General features: G+C 36.7%; 1 protein-coding gene across 2 annotated transcripts in view; it reads right to left on the bottom strand.

Annotated features, from left to right (window-relative positions):
- The window catches only part of TTC17 (tetratricopeptide repeat domain 17), a 112161-nt gene that overhangs the window by 79732 nt on the left and 13709 nt on the right, over positions 1–18720 (bottom strand). For both annotated transcript variants that reach the window (XM_043909708.1, XM_043909718.1), the window contains exons 2-6: positions 12217–12306; positions 6846–7015; positions 6063–6174; positions 5700–5831; positions 162–271 (exon numbers count right to left, since the gene is read on the bottom strand). In XM_043909708.1, coding sequence (XP_043765643.1) covers positions 162–271; positions 5700–5831; positions 6063–6174; positions 6846–7015; positions 12217–12306 — 614 coding nt within the window. The remainder of the gene's footprint in view (positions 1–161; positions 272–5699; positions 5832–6062; positions 6175–6845; positions 7016–12216; positions 12307–18720) is intronic.

Raw genomic sequence — 18720 nt, 5'->3', positions numbered from 1 at the left:
CTCTTTGACATCTACCATTTTTGACTGCACTAATTTCTTGGAACAGGGACTGAGGAGAAAGTAAGTACATAAAATGCTTCTCCTTGTTTTTTTTTTAATATATATTTTAACAGTCCTGAATTATGTGGAAAATAACAGGTCCAGAAGGACAGGAATCCTACCTGGATGAGAAGTGAAGCGCTCTCATGGCACATTCCACTACTTGATATGGCTCATTCTTTATTCTCCAGTAAAATGAAGCCATGTTATATAGTACCCACGAGGAAGAGTTCTAGAAATTAAACAAATAAAATGACAACCAAATATAACTCAAGATAGTTTCTTCAACTCAGAATGTTCAAAATGAGCACCTTTACCACTCTATCTCGTCTGAAACTGGTAAAGATCAAGACTTACACAGTAGTGACAAAGCAGAGGAGAAAGCACAAATAAACCGTCTGTAGCAAAAGAGGCCTCTGATCATTAGCTGAGCAAGTGTACTAACGCGCGGTCTAAACAGGCAGACTGTCCAACACTAGGCTATCATTCCAAGAGGGAAACAAAGCCGAAAATCTCACCAAGCGGCCACAACTTGGGCCCTACTTCAGAACTTCAGAAGTTAGAACCTAGCCTACTTAGAAATGCTAGTTGTTCTAACATGAAATTCCTGAAATTAACATACTGCAAAGATATATTTTTAGTTGTCATTTTCTCAGTGTGTTCAGAAACTCATTCAGATCTTCACATTGCTAAAAATGTCTACTATATATTAATAACGTATTATTTAGTCAAGTTAAGCAGAAGTTCAGATAGCAGACAGGTTTTCTCCTTTTGTGGTTTGGATTTTTAATCCCTGAACATACACTGATTTCAACTACAGAGAGGTCAAAACACTAAACTGAACTGTGTCAAAAACTCAATGTAAGTTTAAACCCAAGTAAGAAATTTCAAATTCAGAATGAAAAAAGTCATAAAATTTAAGATAAAACAGAAAAAACATATGACAGCCAACGTTTAATACCTTTAATAAACAAGATAGCTCATTAAAAATCTAAACAGAGAGACAAAAAGCCAAGAGAATATGGGACAAAACATGGACAATTCAAAAATATGAAACAATGGCTACTTAGCAGGTGAAGAAAATAAAAAACAACAAAAAATAATCTAAAAGATGCAAGTTTTTCTTTTAAAAATTGGCAAAGATTAAAAAGAATGCCAGTATTCACTATTGGCTACAGTGTATATTAATTGCAGATATTAACTGTAGGTTAGTAGAGCATTTCCTAGGGGGGGAAGGGGGAACAATTTAACAACCTGTAGTTATAAAACCTTAAAAAATGTGATTACTCTTTTACCCCCAAATTTCATGATTAAAAATTTATCCTTGAGAACAATTTTTAACTAAAGAACTTCCCTCGTGGTTTAACTAAAGAACTTCCCTCGTAGTCTAGTGGATAAGAATCCACCTGCCAATGCAGGGGACGTGGGCTCAGTCTCTGGTCTGGGAAGATTCCACACGTGGGGCAACTAAGCCAGTGAGCCACAACTACTGAGCCTGCCATGTCCTAGAGCCCATGCTCTGCAAAAAGGGAAGCCACCGCAATGAGAAGCCCATATTGTGACCAGAGAGCAGCCCCCGCCCACCACAAAGAGACAAAGCTCACGTGCAGGAGCAAAGACTTAGCACAACCATAAAAAGAAAAAGGTTTAACTATAAAAATATGTTAAACTAAAAAAAAAAATCTCCAAAATATTATAAAAGTTATTATCTCTGACTTTAAATTACAAGTTTTACTTTCTCTTTTATAGATTTTTATATAGTCTGTTTTTACAAAAGGACCAGTTATTTTATTTTTGAAAGCTATTTTTAAGATTAAAAGCAGTATAATTCTGCATTAATCATCCATTAAGTATTCTAGCTTCAAGGAAGAATCACGGCTTTTGAGTAGCGCAATGAAAGGCTTTAGCACGAAGCAGTTGGGTAAGGAGCGCTGTGCTGAGCGCTCAGCTGCACCCAACTTTCCGTGACCCTTCGGGCTGCGGCCCACCAGGCTCCTCCGTCTCTGGGGTTTTTCAGTCAAGAATACTGGAGTGGGTTGCCATTTCCTCCTCTAGGATATCTTCCCAACCCACGGTTTGAACTCACATCTCTTGCATTTCCTGTATCACAGGCAGATTCTTTACTGCTGCGCCATCTGGGAAGCCCCGTGGACAATAAACAAGCAAATAAACAAAATAGCAAAGGTTGTGATAAGGGCTGAATTCATTTTATGGAACCCTTGTTCCATTAGTACTCCTCCCATTTTGCAGGTGAGGAAACTGAGGCTCCCGAGATCCCACAGCCCATAAAGGGCAACATTAGGACGTGAACCTGGGTCTTGTAATACCAGACTCTGTGCTCCTGCCGGCCTTCTGTGGTCTCACTGTACTTAAGAGTGCTCGGTGCTGTCTCTACTCCATTCCAAGACAGCTCTGACTGTTAGAACAAGGTCTCCTGTTGTGATGAACTGAGGTCTATACCTGGCTGGTCCCACTTTTGCCTTTTGGGGCCATCCCGGACTGCTTCCTCCCCTCTTAACCACGTCAGCCTGAAAGGTGAAGGCTGAGTGCTGAAGAATTGATGCTTTTGAACTGTGGTGTTGGAGAAGACTCTTGAGAGTCCCTTGGACTACAAGGAGATCCAACCAGTCCATCCTAAAGGAAATCAGGCCTGAATATTCACTGGAAGGACTGATGCTAAAGCTGAAACTCCAATACTTTGGCCACCTGATGCAAAGAGCTGACTCATTTGAAAAGACCCTAATGCTGGGAAAGATTGAAGGCGGGAGAAGGGAACACCAGAGGATGAGATGGTTGGATGGCACCACCGACTCAATGGACATGGGTTTGAGTAAACCCTGGGAGTTGGTGATGGACAGGGAGGCCTGGTGTGCTGCAGTCCACAGGGTTGCAAAGAGTCGGACACGACTGAGCAACTGAACTGAACTGAACTGATAGGTTCTAGAAAGAGCAGATGCTATATTCTTTCACAACTGATTTATGGCTTAGGCTTCAGTCTCTCTTTTAGTAGCCTTTTGAGAAAGTTTCTTTTTAAATCAACAAATGGTTTTTAATCTGTTTTTAAAACTTGCATTGTGAATTGGGACAAAACGATAAATTAAAAATTCAACATGAACTACTAAAAACATCATGATAAACAGAGTATTCTACACATCATACTGGAAGAGAAAAAGAAATCTTTGAAGAAAAATCTTTCATTAAGATTTCTTATAAAATCTCCTGCCAGAGCTATAAAGGCTGAAATGTCACTATTAATTATTCTTTCTCTTTCGAACACTTTTTTCTGCCTGGCTCTTAGACACCACATTGGGCCTCTTCTACTGGCCCCTCCTCCCCCTCTGCTGGACAGGCAACGTAGGAGGACCCAGGAACTCTTCTCCAAGTGACCTTATCCAATCCCACGGCTACAAATTCTCCCTGTTTAACAATTATTCTCTATTTATAAACCCAGCTGTGACCTCAACTGGAGTTCCAGACTCATAAAGGTATTTCAGTTTAACCTGACCCATACAGAACTCTATCTTAATCTTCCTCCACCCCAAACAAGCTCCTCCTTCAGGTTGCTCAAGTCAAAAATTAAGGAATTATCCTTGATTCCTTTTCCTCTCATTCCCCACATCTAACTAAGCAGCTTCTAAACATCTTCTGAAATAGTTTAAGTCCTTTCATTTCCACTACTAACCATTCCAGTCCAAACCATCTTCATGCCTCTCTTGAATTATGGCACTAACCCTCTAACTGGTCTATTTCCAGTTCTGGCCTCCTTGAGTCATTTCTCCATACAAGTTTGAGTGTACTTTTAAAAATACTAATTAAATTATGTCCCTTCTCTGCTTCAGCTTCTCATCACACCTGGAATAAAATTCAAAGTCCTAACCTTGGCTTTTGGCACCCCACTCTAGTACTCTTGCCTGGAAAATCCCATGGATGGAGGAGCCTGGTAGGCTGTGGTCCATGGGGTCGCTAAGAGTCGGACACGACTGAGCGACTTCACTTCACTTTTCACTTTCATGCCTTGGAGAAGGAAATGGCAACCCACTCCAGTGTTCTTGCCTGGAAAATCCCAGGGAAAGGGGAGCCTGGTGGGCTGCTGTCTATGGGATCACCCAGAGTCTGACACGACTGAAGTGACTTAGCAGTAGCAGCAGCAACCTTGGCTTTCAGAGCTCGAGATAATCTGGCCCTGGCCACCTTCTCTGGCTTCATTCCCTATCATCCTCCCCTTCGCTCACCAGGCTCCAGCCATACTGACCTGAATTTAATCATATAACACCTGTTACAGACTGAATGTGTCTCTCACCATTCACATATGGATGCTCTAACCCCCAATGTGACTATACTGAAGATAAGGCCTCTGAAGAAGTAATAAGGTTAAAAATCCAACAGGGCCAGTCCCCTTATAAGAGGAGGCTTTTTCTCTCTCTCCCCGCCCACCCACTCCTCCCCGACGTACACACAGAGAAGCCAGGTGACGACACAGCCAGCAAGCGGCCATCTACAGGCCAGGAAGACAGTCCTCAGCAGGGACTGAATCAGCCAGCAACACCATCGTGGGCTTTCCAGCCTCCAGAACTGCGCGAGTTCAGCTGCTGAAGCCACCCAGCCTGCGGTATTCTGTGGCGGCGGCCTGAGCTGACTGATACACTGTCAAGCTAAGTAAGGCTTCGGGGCTCTTGCCTCAGCCTAGAATGCTCTTCCTTGATTTATGACTTTTGGTTTCTTCTTGTCATTCAAGTATCAGCTTAAATTTCATATTTCCAGAGAGGATAACCCCACCTGCTTAATCTAAAGTAGCCACCCAATAAACCCTCTATTTTAATTTTTTATAGAGCACTTACCACTATGATCTACTTTCAACTAACAATTCTCTGAAGGATATTTTAAATCCTAGGCCAGTTTTCCCTTATTATTCATCAATTCTGGGGATGCGGTATTTTACATTACCTTCAGAAAAACAAGATGAAGAAGGTAACTTAGCTACAAAAATAATCTTATATCAAGTATTTGAATAAACATATATTTGGGTAACAGTATAAAAATATATATATTTGAGTAAACTGTATATAAATATTACAACTACACATTTTACTTAATACCACTGCATAGAAAATAGCCTGGATTTTATGAATCTCCTTAGGCACAGAGAAGAGCAAAAACTATTTCTAAATTCCGACATGTTATCCTCAATGATACATTTAAATTTTTGGGTCCTGTTACATAATCCCGCATTCCATTTTTTTTAAAGTAGGTGTTTCTTTAAAAGAAAATTACAAGAAGATTTTATTTGTGGTGATTCTTTTCCTGTTCAGAGAACAGTGATAATCTATGTATTTACTGTGTATAGTTATATATCAAAGATGCTAATGTTAAATTTTCCTTCACACTCAAAATATATAATCTAGCCTATAAGCCCAGTTGCTTATATTAGTTTATAATTTGTTTTTTCAAGAATTAGTTCAAACAAAACTTTTCAGCATCTCACCCTGATAAAGGGGACTGGATTGTCAATGCTTCTGCCTAACTTTAAACTATATGGTTTATACTACTGTAATCAGGATTTAAAATCACTCTCTAGACAAAAACAAGCCAGGGAGGTATTTTCTGAGAGAAAAGTATCTTCTGTTCACAGTCTCTGGGCTCTTTAGTCACTGATGACTTACCTTCTGCAGGCCTTCATGAATGAGGTGACCTATGTCATCTATACTCCTTCCTAATCGTTTAGATAAATACGTGAAGATTGGATCTTCTTTAGGTAGTAGAGGTGCGGAAAGATTAACTCTCTCTTGTACACCCTGAAGAGAAGAAGAAAAGATTGAAAAAAAGAAAAAGGAGAATAGAAAACATAAAAGATTACAATTCAGTATCTTAAGAATGTTTATTCTGAAGGAATTTTAAAAGTAGGAGATGTCTGTTAAAACAAAAAGCTATTTGTAAGGAGAGAAGAAAGAAAAAAAGAGCATGCCTAAGCAAGAGATTAAAGAAAAAAATGAAAACGAGGCCCCCCCCCAAATTTCTCTACTTACTCGCAAGTGCTGAAAAGCATGTATACTATATGGAAGCTCTAGAATTTTAGTACAATCAGGTTGCTCAGGGTCTGGAGGGACAGGAGATTCTGTGTCTATATAATCTTCAGGGCTACAATCAAGAGGCAAGGAGTAACGAATGAATGAAAAGTGAAGAAATGCCAAATTTTTCTCTAATTAAATCATATTCTCAAAGCATCTCACTTTACAATCAATATTAGTCAACATGCATACCTTTTTCATATAGTCGCTGTTGGAATAAATTAGTTTGAGAGTTCAACTTAAAGGAGATAAATCAAGAGTTAAAGAGAAAATAACAGGTAAGTCACAGACTGTTAAAGACTGCAGACTTTAAAAAAAAAAAAAAAAAGACTGCAGACTTTTCAGCTAGTAAGACACTGCTAAACTCTTTCTAGAAATGTTAAACCAATTTACACTTTTGTATACAGTCTTCCCATATTTTATGTTACTGATTTTTAAATATTTTTTTCCAATTTGATGAAAAATGTTTTAGCATGCACTTACTTGATCGTTACTGAGAAATAATTTTTTCCACGTGTTTATGGGCCATTTGTACTTTTTACCATAAACTGTTCAATTTTCTACTGTGATGGTAAATAATTGATTTGTAAGAATTCCATACATAGTATATATTTTGAACTTTCAGATTTCAATAAAGTCATCAGTTACTGAAGCTTTTTCTAATTAGAAAAATAATTTTGAATTGAGAAATGTCTGTTCAGGAAGAAGTACTTTTATTTTTGGAAAGAGAATTTTTTTTACCTGATATCTTTGCTCTCCAAAGTTATGTATGTGCCATCATATAGGTCTAGGTCCCCTAAGGGCACCTTGGCTTTGATGCAGTCTGGATCCTCTTTATTATGTCTCTGTTCCAGTCCTGTATCTCTGTCCTCATTCTCTTCTATGTGAATTTTTTGAGCAACTAATTGCTTCTGTTGAGAAGAAAATAAGAACTTGTTGGATTTTTCTCATATTTCAATCTACATACCATGTAAGAGAAAGGAGAATTTAACATGTTGACCAAGTCAGAGAATTCTAAATATGCCCTCGGTTACCTTAGTTGACATGAACAAGCTTCTCAAAACAAGTGTCCATATACAGAAAGTAACAGAACATGACATGTATAATACTGGCACATGAGTGCCTTATAAAATGATCTCTAACTATCTATAAAGCTATATTTAACAACTTTCTAGGCACAGGATGGCTCAGCAATTAAAACTACCTTGAATTGTCCAAACATGTCATATTTCAGTCCTTCAAGACAACCAGCACATTGATAGTGCTAGCTGGAATCACTAGATTCGAGAGAAATTTCTGCCACTCGTATTTTTTTTCCAAATGTATAGAGGAATTACATAACAGCTATATTTCTACTACTCAATCTTAACATTTTGCCATACTCTAGATTTTTCTAGAAGGAAAAAAAATAGTTGAAGCTCCTCTTACAGTCTTTGAAACCCCTCTCTCCCTTTCAAAAGTTACCACTACCCTGGGAATCCCGTGGTTAGGACTTGGCACTCTCACTGTCAAGAGCCCAAGTTCAGTCTCTGGTTGGAGAACTAAGATCCATCAAGCCGCATGGCATGACCAAGAGAAAAAAATAAATACTATAAATAAATAAGCAAGTAAACAGAAGTTACCACTATCCTGAATGTTTTATACATCATTTTCATGTATATTTTTACAAAATATTACTATATTGCCCATACTCTCTTAAATATTACTATATATATATATCTAAAATCAACACATAGCATTGTTTTGCAAGTTTTAAAATTTTATATAAATAGTATCATACTGTATATTCTACAACTTTCTTTTTTATTTATTTATTTTTCTCTCTCTCTTTTTTTTACCCCCCATTTATTTTTATTGGTTGGGGGCTAATTACTTTACAATATTGTAGTGATTTTTGCCATACATTGACATGAATCAGCCATGGATTTACATGTGTTCCCCATCCCGATCCCCCCTCCCGCCTCCCTCTCCATCCCATCCCTCTGGGTCTTCCCAGTGCACCAGCCCTGAGCACTTGTCTCATGCATCCAACCTGGGCTGGTGATCTGTTTCACCCTTGATAGTATACTTGTTTCAATGCTATTCTCTCAGAACATCCCACCCTCACCTTCTCCCATAAAATCTAAAAGTCTGTTCTGTACATCTGTGTCTCTTTTTCTGTTTTGCATATAGGGTTATCGTTACCATCTTTTTAAATTCCATATATATGTGTTAGTATACTGTATTGGTCTTTATCTGTCTGGCTTACTTCACTCTGTACAATGGGCTCCAGTTTCATCCATCTCATTAGAACTGATCCAAATGAATTCTTTTTAATGGCTGAGTAATATTCCATTGTGTATATGTACCATAGCTTCCTTATCCATTCGTCTGCTGATGGGCATCTAGGTTGCTTCCATGTCCTGGCAATTATAAACAGTGCTGCGATGAACATTGGGGTGCACGTGTCTCTTTCAGATCTGGTTTCCTTGGTGTGTATGCCCAGAAGTGGGATTGCTGGGTCATATGGCAGTTCTATTTCCAGTTTTTAAAGAAATCTCCACACTGTTTTCCATAGTGGCTGTACTAGTTTGCATTCCCACCAACAGTGTAAGAGGGTTCCCTTTTCTCCACACCCTCTCCAGCATTTATTGCTTGTAGACTTTTGGATAGCAGCCATTCTGACTGGCGTGTAACGGTACCTCATTGAGGTTTTGCTTTGCATTTCTCTGATAATGAGTGATGTTGAGCATCTTTTCATGTGTTTGTTAGCCATCTGTATGTCTTCTCTGGAGAAATGTCTGTTTAGTTCTTTGGCCCATTTTTTGATTGGGTCATTTATTTTTCTGGAATTGAGCTGCAGGAGTTGCTTGTATGTTTTTGAGATTAATCCTTTGTCTGTTTCTTCATTTGCTATTATTTTCTCCCATTCTGAAGGCTGTCTTTTCACCTTGTTTATAGTTTCCTTTGTTGTGCAAAAGCTTTTAGGTTTCATTAGGTCCCATTTGTTTATTTTTGCTTTTATTTCCAATATTCTGGGAGGTGGGTCATAGAGGATCTTGCTGTGATTTATGTCGGAGAGTGTTTTGCCTATGTTCTCCTCTAGGAGTTTTATAGTCTCTGGTCTTACATTTAGATCTTTAATCCATTTTGAGTTTATTTTTGTGTATGGTGTTAGAAAGTGTTCTAGTTTCATTCTTTTACAAGTGGTTGACCAGTTTTCCCAGCACCACTTGTTAAAGAGGTTGTCTTTTTTCCATTGTGTATTCTTGCCTCCTTTGTCAAAGATAAGGTGTCCATAGGTTCGTGGATTTATCTCTGGGCTTTCTATTCTGTTCCATTGATCTATATTTCTGTCTTTGTGCCAGTACCATACTGTCTTGATGACTGCAGCTTTGTAGTAGAGCCTGAAGTCAGGCAGGTTGATTCCTCCAGTTCCATTCTTCTTTCTCAAGATTGCTTTGGCTATTTGAGGTTTTTTGTATTTCCATACAAATTGTGAGATTATTTTACAACTTTCTTTTTTAAAACTTAATGCTTTTGAGATTTATCTACATTGGTCAGTACAGTGAAGGTCTGTGGTTAGTAAACTGTGTACGTCAGAAAATTGCTTTGTCCTCACTCCTGAATGATGGTTTAAGAGAATATAAAATATTATATTTAAAAGAATATAAATTCTGTACTTAACACTTTGATGCTACTGTCTTCTGGTATTGATTCTGGTATCTAAGTACACCTAGTTGTCACTACTTTATAGGTAAACTGTATTACCTAGTCTCATGGATTTAATCCTATGTCAGTGATTAAGAAGGATAAATAAACTTAAATCTCTAGCTCAAGCCTTTACCCAGGAGTCCACACCAGAAGAACCAACTCTTCACTCAATGTCTCCACTCAGATTCCTAATAGGTATCTTCTTAATATACCAACTTCCTCCCCAGTCTATCCCTCCTTCAGTCTTCTCATCTCAGCTAAAGCCAACTCCATCCAACATCAATTGCTTGGGTCAAAAATCCTGGAATCCTCCTTCACCCCATCTCCATCTCTGTCTCTTCCCAACCACTCCATGACCACCTCCTGGGTCTAACAGTTTTGTAGCTGCTTCCATGTTCTATCTAGATCCAACGTCCAAAACCAGATCATATAATTTTAGAGTTTCTAACCCAAAATGATACTCAACCCTGAAATGGTGTTCAGGAAACTGACGATGCAATTACTGAACCACTAGATGGTTTGGTTCATTTTTTGGTCATTAGGTTTTGTTTTGTCTTCCTGCCTTTTTTAAAATTCTTCCCACCAGACTCTTTTCATGCTCCATCCCAGTCTTCCAGCAGTAGTAAATCTGGTTATCTTCCTTTATCTTGCACAGAACACTGTTGTTCCCTTTACTCCACAGAGATGAAATGAACATCAGACAGCAGAACCTATTCCTGGTTTTGGAGACCAGCAGGTTTATAGTTTTAGCTACATTCTCAACTTGGTGTTTTCTATTCCATTTCAAGTCTACGGAGACTGTTTATGTTGTGTTCAGACCTGACTACATTTTACTTTGATTTCTATTTTGTCTTTCAACTGTCATTGTGCATATGAAGCAGAACTAAGTACTATGTATAAACTCATTATATTACCTTAACCAAATACTGGTGGAGTCATTATTTTTCATTTGCATTTTCAATGACTTGGTAAATGGCATTTTCCCATTACACATACTCGAAGTCTCTTTCTCTTTATATTAAATAATACTGCCACTTAAAAAGATGGATAATCATAAACATATATAGTGTTGTCTACGGTTCTTAAAAACTATTTTCTGCACCACTGCATCTTTCTGAACAATGTGTTTTAAGCTTGCAAGCATGGAGCTCTATAAATTATGTCTACTGTCTTTCTTAGTATTCATAAAAATCAACATTTCCAAATTTATAAGTGACAAAACTGGTAAGAACAAGGTGAGACACTATTTTTAAAATGGTGAGGTGCTTAAGTTTTATAAGTATTCCTAAAAAGTTTACTGCCTACATGATTGATTAGTATGTGCTAAAAGTTCTTCCTTCTTAATTGACAGAAGTTTAAAAAATATATAACTATTACTGTTAATAGATGTACTAGTTTAAATTTATTTAAGTGAAGTTTGTAACTTTTATATATCTAGAAGATGAATGGCTACCTGGTTTCATCTCCAGAAACAGCTAGGAGATAAACCATCTGCCTCTGGTTCTGCCGTAACCTGTTTCATGAAATCAGGCAATTCACAGTCTTTAGGTCTAATTATTTCCTTACCTCTGAAATGAGGATGATCTTTATGATTCCTTCTAACTTTCTAAGACTCTGATTCTATTCTTACTATTCCCAATAATTTTCTAAATCTCATTTTGCAAAATGGGTTTTTTTTCTACAACTTAAAAAAGTTTCATTAAAATTTGAATTCCATTTACACTGTAACTTTTAAAAGGAAGTTTTATGAAAGAAAAAAGAAACTATTTTTCAAATAGTTAACACTATCTGCTACTAAGAAAAATCAGTTTATGAAAATCAATGATAGAAACCAAAAGGTCAGGTATTATTAGAGCTAATAAATATCAGGTTTTCAAAGTGTGGAAAAGAATCTGAAAAAGAATAAATACATGTATAACTGGACCACTATGCTGTACACTTGAAACTAACTCAATATTGTTAATCAACTATACTTCAATATAAAATAAAAATGAAGGAAGAGTTTTCAAGATGCAAAGTGATGAATGCTTTTCACCTCAATCATAAGAACACAAACTACTAAGGTCCTAGTTTTTACTATCTGAGAACTAACAAAATCTTTACCCAAACTCTCCTTCCAAGATTATCTTGAGATAATTCCTCTTCATATTTGATGGAAATATTTATACATGGAAATATTGTTCAAGGATATATGAGTCAAGAATGAGGCATAAAACCAAGGTTCCAGTAGTCTATTTCTCTTACTAGTGCTCAAATGGCATTCTGATTTTAAAAAAAAAAAAGCATGATCTAACAATAGAATATTCCTGTAAAAGTCAGAAGAATTAAGAAATAATACGTTTTAATTCTTCTTTGACCACAGGAGCGCCTGTGAAATGCACCAAGTATCAGCTGCATACCGCTTGCCCAGTTGTCTCACCTCCAGTTCTTTGAGGTAGTTAACTGTTGTTTCTTGTCTCATTAATATGACTAAGTCATGGGGATGCTTCAAGTTCATAGGTGAATCCACCTGCAAGCAAGCAAACAGATAAAACTCAGATTTCATTAAAATCTGTTTGGATTAATAAAGTTTTCTTTAATATGCCTTAAATTATTGTTCAATCACTATTACAGTCAGTGTGAGGTGCTCAGTAAATTTAAGAGGTATTTCAAAAGTGATCATGTGTAAATTTCAGCAAAGAGAATGAGAGGTTCAGTAGCTGTCCCTTGAACTCCAACTCAAAAGAGCAAGGTTTTGAAATTAATATCCTGACTTGACTAATAATATAAGAAATATTCAAGAAGAGAAGAATTTGGAAATGACTGATAAATTCCTTAAAATGTATGTTACACCTATACTAACAAAAAAAAGATCGCCTTGTCTTGATAACACATTCTATATCTAAACAAGTATGGCAGGAATAAAAGGAAAAATACGAAAAGCATCTATTTTTATAGGCTATTTGTGAAAGCCATAAATCAGAGATTATATAAAATAAACTCGGGACTTAGAGTTTACAATTCAAGTTTCTGAATCATAAACAAGCAACTATGTTGTTGAAGATGTAGGAAGAATGAATCCTTATATGTTGGCAGCAGGCTTATAAACTTATTATTTGGAGGCTCATTTGACAACATGTATCAAAACTTTAAAATTACATACCCTTGATTTAGGAATATAAACTAGGAAACTATCAGTTCAGTTCAGTTCAGTCGCTCAGTCATGTCCGACTCTCTGCGACCCCATGAATCGCAGCACGCCAGGCCTCCCTGTCCATCAAGTGGGCAAAGATACATACAAATATGTTCACTATATTACCTTTAACTGAAAACAAACAAAAAAACTAACCAAACAACAAAAACAAACCTAAGTCCTTCTGTGAGGGAACAGGGAAATCAATTGTCCAATGGAATGGGATACAGAAAAATTAGATCTACTATCATGGAAAGACATTCACAATGCATAATTAACTAAAAAAGTGATAAAGAATAAGTATTTTTTTAAAGAAATTACATTTTTATAGATTTAGATGTATACATGTCTGATATGCCAAAAAATAAGCTGGTTTACTTTTGGGAAGTGGGATTAAAAAGAAAGGTACATTTATATCTTTTACTTTTTACACTTGTATATTTTTCAATTGTCTACATATGTTTATCACAAGGAAAAAACAACACATATACACATGGGCCTTTTTGAATTTCAGGAAAATCTAAGACAGTGGCCTTGGAACCTAACAGATAAATGAAGTTCCTGGTATCCCTTAGGGTTAGATCGTCAAATTATGTACTAGCTCTTCAGAAGTTCTACTTTGAGAAGAAACTACATTCGTGTAATCTCTAAGAACTTGACAGCAGCTCAATTAATTTATTTTAGAGCTAGTTTTTTAAGAGCAAAAGATAGCCTTGCTTAGGCTTTGGTAAATGCAAGCCTATTAAAAAAAAAAAAAAATCAAAGAGAGGGAATGAGAATTCTCTGGTGGTCCAGTGGTTAGGAATCAGTGCTTTCACTGCCGCGGGCACAGGTTCAATCCCTGATTGGGGAATTAAGATCCTACAAACCGCGAAGTATGGCCAACAAAAAAATAATAAGAAGGAACAAAAATAACATGGAATAAGTTCAATGGTTGCTTTAATAACATGCACAATAGTACTGGGTGATGCTAGGTGACTGCATATAAAATTCACCCACCTTTCTTCATTCTACCGTCTCAGAGATGCCAGAAGAAAAAGAGATGCTCTAGTCTGGAGTAACTTCCACTCATATTTTCATAGCAATTATCTGAACTATATAATCACCATTATGTAGTTATGGATAATTATCATCTCCCAGGGTCTCTCTTTTATAACTAAATCCCTTCACTGCTTCCCTTGGCTTTCCTACTACATTGGAATTTACATTAAAACTGTACTCTGAATTTAAAAGGCACTAAAAATATAATAGCAAGGCCTATACTTGACCACTTGAGCTGTTAATCTCTATCAAACAATGAAACCTAGCAAAGGCCTACAAGCAAAACACTAGGTGTTTCTCAATGAGGGGTGGAAGTTTTTGCTTCTCTTACATATTCAACAGTCAAATGCCAGAAGGGCAGGGAAAGCGACCATTTTGAATATGACCTGATCTAACTCCAAAGTCCATCAATCTCTTATACAACAATGTAATATAGTGTTTGTAATATATTACAGCACATCAAAATTTTTACAGGAGAAAATGTAAAAGTGATAGGCAGTGGTCAGAATCAAAAGAACTTTAATAGGAGGTCAAAGGAAGTCTTTACTTTGGAACTATCCAGACCTTGAGAGGAACTGATTTAACATACCTCTCTGCAAGTGTATTTAAATGAGGTTTTTAGGAAAAAAAAAAAAAAATCGGGGGGTGGGAGAAGGAATGTGGGAGTGTGGCAATCCCATTCCAAAACACCGAACCAGTCTATTTATCTGATAATTTGAAGAACTACAAGCAGCATGAAAGAAGAAGACAGATGAATAGAGTATAATTTTAGCTTTAGATTAAAAAGACACAAGAGAACCAGGGCTTTATCGTATTTGAATAGAATGGGTTTGACCAACATTCAACTGTGAACATTTCATTTCCTTGAAGCACTGAGTGCAACAAAGATACGGTAGCTAGAGAAGGCACAAGATAAAATTATTAGCAGAAGGGAGCCCGCTGACAGCTTGGCAGCTGAGCTTCTCCTTTTGACGTGGCAGCAAACGGCGTGGCTCTCTGCCAGAGTAGGGTTGATTACAGAAGATTTACAGCCTGACGCATATTCTAACTGAGGTACCTTCACGTTCTTACATTTTAAGACGTTATGCTAACTATCTTTGGCAAATGCCAGTCAGCTTGAATTTCTCTCCTTTTGAATCTCTCTCCTCCTTAGAAGATTAGGAAAGATTACAACTTTGTACATGCCACAACATCCATTCAACTAACAAAAGTTATATTAAGCCTCTATCAACCAGGCCCACTATGAGTCAACATGTGGAGCCTGTGCACTCCTATTTTATATACAGTTTAAGGAGTGGTAATATCCCTTCAAAACCTTCAGCATTTAGAAGTGGCTGCTATAAGCCCAAGAGCAAAAAGAGTGACAAATTACAGAGAGGTATTAATAGATTAAACATGACACAATGCATCCACTAGACCTCAGAGCACTTTATGGTTTTTTCACAAAAGGACAAACAACCCTAAAATTTCCACAGCATAATAAATGATGCTTATAATGACCTGAATTAAAAAGAAAAACTGAAATTATTTTCAATTTGTTATAAATAAGAAGGTGAGAAAGTATGAAATACATTTTAGGGAAAAATTTAAAATGCAGGGAAAAACTGACCATGTGTTTGGAAATTAGCTATCATGGAATTCTGTTCAAAATGATTCATTCTCTCAGGACTTCCAGGTAAACACAGTTTCACTGTTACCACAGCAATTTATTTTAATAAAGAAAATGGCAACCTATATATAACAATCCAATTTTATTTTCCTTTTAATATATTTTATAGCTACATGTATCCAGTTATATAGAACAGCAGTAAATATCTTATTGTCAGGTTCATTTTCGTATATTTCATTTGCTGACATCTTTAAGATATTGTTAATTTCTATATCTCTAATTTGGAATCCTGTCTCTGTGAATTCAATAAAATCACATGGTAATGTCATTCTATAAAGGTAATGACTTCACCCCCAAGTGAGATAAAAGATGAACACTGTAAACTCAAAATAACCAACCTAAGGATATAAACACTTTTGAGTTCTACAAAACCAATCACTTTCGAGGCATTCCCTGGCAGTCCAGGGACTGGACTCAGCATTCTTACTGCAGGGACCCTGGGTTTGACCCCTGGGTCAGCAACCCACTCCAATATTCTTGTCCGGAAAATCCCATGGACAGAGGAGCCTGGCGGGCTACAGTTCATGGGGTCACAAAGACAGGACTGAACAACTAACACCTACTTACTTAGGTACATGATACACTGTTGATTGTTGGATGCAAAGTATCTGATATCACCTTGTTAGATTCTCTATCTCCTAAGGCATCATGGCTCACTGATGACCATCTGGAAAAAAGGTAAAGTGGCTAAGCCATCAGGAATCAGGAAAAAATAAGTCTTTGACCCGACCATGACCAGCTCTGTGACGGGTAAGCAAATCACCTTTTCTGTCAGGGCTCCCGTTTCTTTCTCTATAAACTGAGGGAGCCCAACCTAATGACTTCTAAAAATTCCTGACATTTTCCAAATTCTACCTCTATAAAAGATTGAACACTATCATTAAAGTATCACTTTTAAACAGCCTAAACCACTGAAGTAATGTGATATTCAAATGAATGAAGTTGTCATTCTTTCAGTTTGCTCATACAAATGTGTACTTTCTTTAGGCAGGGACTATTTCCAAAGACAAAGTTAAGGGCTTCTTTTTAACCGTCAATTTGTCAAATGACCCCAAGGCTCCAGTGAGCAGTGCCTGTTTCTGAGCCGTTAAGTTGCTCACTGTATCACAGACACAGTCAGTCCTCTGTCCTCATGCTGCTTAATTCTAACAAAGTTCCAATTTAAAACTTAATAACAAAATAATCTTTTTTCTGATTTATAAGCTAAATATATATGGTTCTATAAAAACAGACACATTATAGACAATCTAAAGGAGAAAGTTAGAATTACTTGAACTTTCAACTTCAGTTCTCTGAAGTTGCCAAATATATTTATCAGGGTAACTTCTCAGCATTTATATACATATATAGCTATGCATATACTGTTAAAAAAAATCAGATAATACATCTACTATATTATAGCCTTTCCCTCTCTGTTCTTCTCTAAATTTTATCAGGCTTCTTTCCCAGTAAATACAGATTTACATTATCATATTTAGTAGATGACAATTATGTTAAACAATAACAACTGCAACCTGGGCAACAACAATTATATTAAAAGTCATTTACCCAGGTTGCTACTAAAATTTATGCTCTCCTTTTAACAATACTGGGATGAGTATCCTTACACCTAAGTTTTTTGAAAGTGAAAGTCACTCAGTCATGTCTGACTCTTTGCAAACCCATGGATTATATGGTCCATGGAATTCTCCAGGCCAGAATACTGGAGTGGGTAGCCTTTCCCTTCTCCAGGAGATCTTCCCAACGCAGGGATTGAACCCAGTTCTCCCACATTGCAGGTGGATTCTTTACCAGCTGAAACACCAGGGAAGCCCAAGAATACTGGAGTGGGCAGCCTATCCCTTCACCAGCAGATCTTTCCGACCCAGGAATCAACCGGGGTCTTCTGCATTGCAGGTGGATTCTTTCCTAACTGAGCTACCAGGGAAGCCCCTAAATTTTTCGAATAGCTATTAAATTGTTTTCTTCCCAGAATGGGGATTGTTAAGTTACAGGGATTGGCTTCTAAAAGTTGTATTTTTTACTAGCTTTTCTCCAGAATAGTTGAATCAGCTGAAATTTATAACAATAGTAACCGAGTTTCTACACACTCAGAAACACAAGAAAAGCATGAATATATTTTAATTTCTTTGTTGGCATATGTATTTTTGCCTTTTATACACTTATAAAAAATCTTTCTTTTTTAAAATCCATCTGACAGGTTATACATCACATTTTATGAATGGTGGTTTCTAGCTGGATGATTATTCTCTTCTGGTTTGTGTTTTCTGAGCTTTTCTACAGTGAACATGTATACTTAAATTTATAAAGTATTTCTTTTCTTTAAAGAGCTATGAACAGGTCATCTTGTTAAAATGAAACTTTATATAGTGCTATGCAACATGTCTTCTTGTATTAAAAAAAAACTGTAATGACAAGTATAAGTTCAGATCTGAAAAATAATCTTTAGCTTTTCCTTATATAGTCTCAGAGAAAAAAATTCCTCTAATAGACATGGGACCAAACACTCAAAAAGACAGTATCTACTGTATTTTCTTATTCCTTTCTCCCCTCAAATTTTTATTCTTATCTCAAATCTAGTTCACTGCCATTTTCAAATGATGGCCTGAGGAGCCCTCACCTTTGTGACCCGTGTCAGGTTCACGCAGTTGCAAGCACGAAGAGTTCTGGAAGGATGCAATGAGAGGCAGAAAAGCCTGTTACTGGACTTTGCATGCAATTCTGTCTTCAGAATTCAAGTCTAACTATCGTGGACTTTCAGGTCTAGAGAAGTTTAAGTTCACAAAATATCAGTTTAGCCTGGACTCTTAAGAGAGACTTACACAACTTTGGCTGTAATAATTGCCAAAAAATGTAACATTTTCTAGACCTCTTACTGCAAAAATGTAATTGTATCAGATCAATAAAATGCTACTGTTATGAACTGTCAAGATTCAAAAATAAATTTTTATTAAAGATGACTTTTTTCCCACTCTCAGAGTACTTGTAGAGTATTTTAATAAAAAATTAAAAACCAGCCTCAATTTTATAGAACACCAAGT

This window comes from Cervus elaphus, chromosome 1 (assembly GCF_910594005.1).
Source record: "Cervus elaphus chromosome 1, mCerEla1.1, whole genome shotgun sequence".
Lineage (NCBI taxonomy): Eukaryota > Metazoa > Chordata > Mammalia > Artiodactyla > Cervidae > Cervus > Cervus elaphus.
This window is presented reverse-complemented; position numbering and strand designations above follow the sequence as displayed.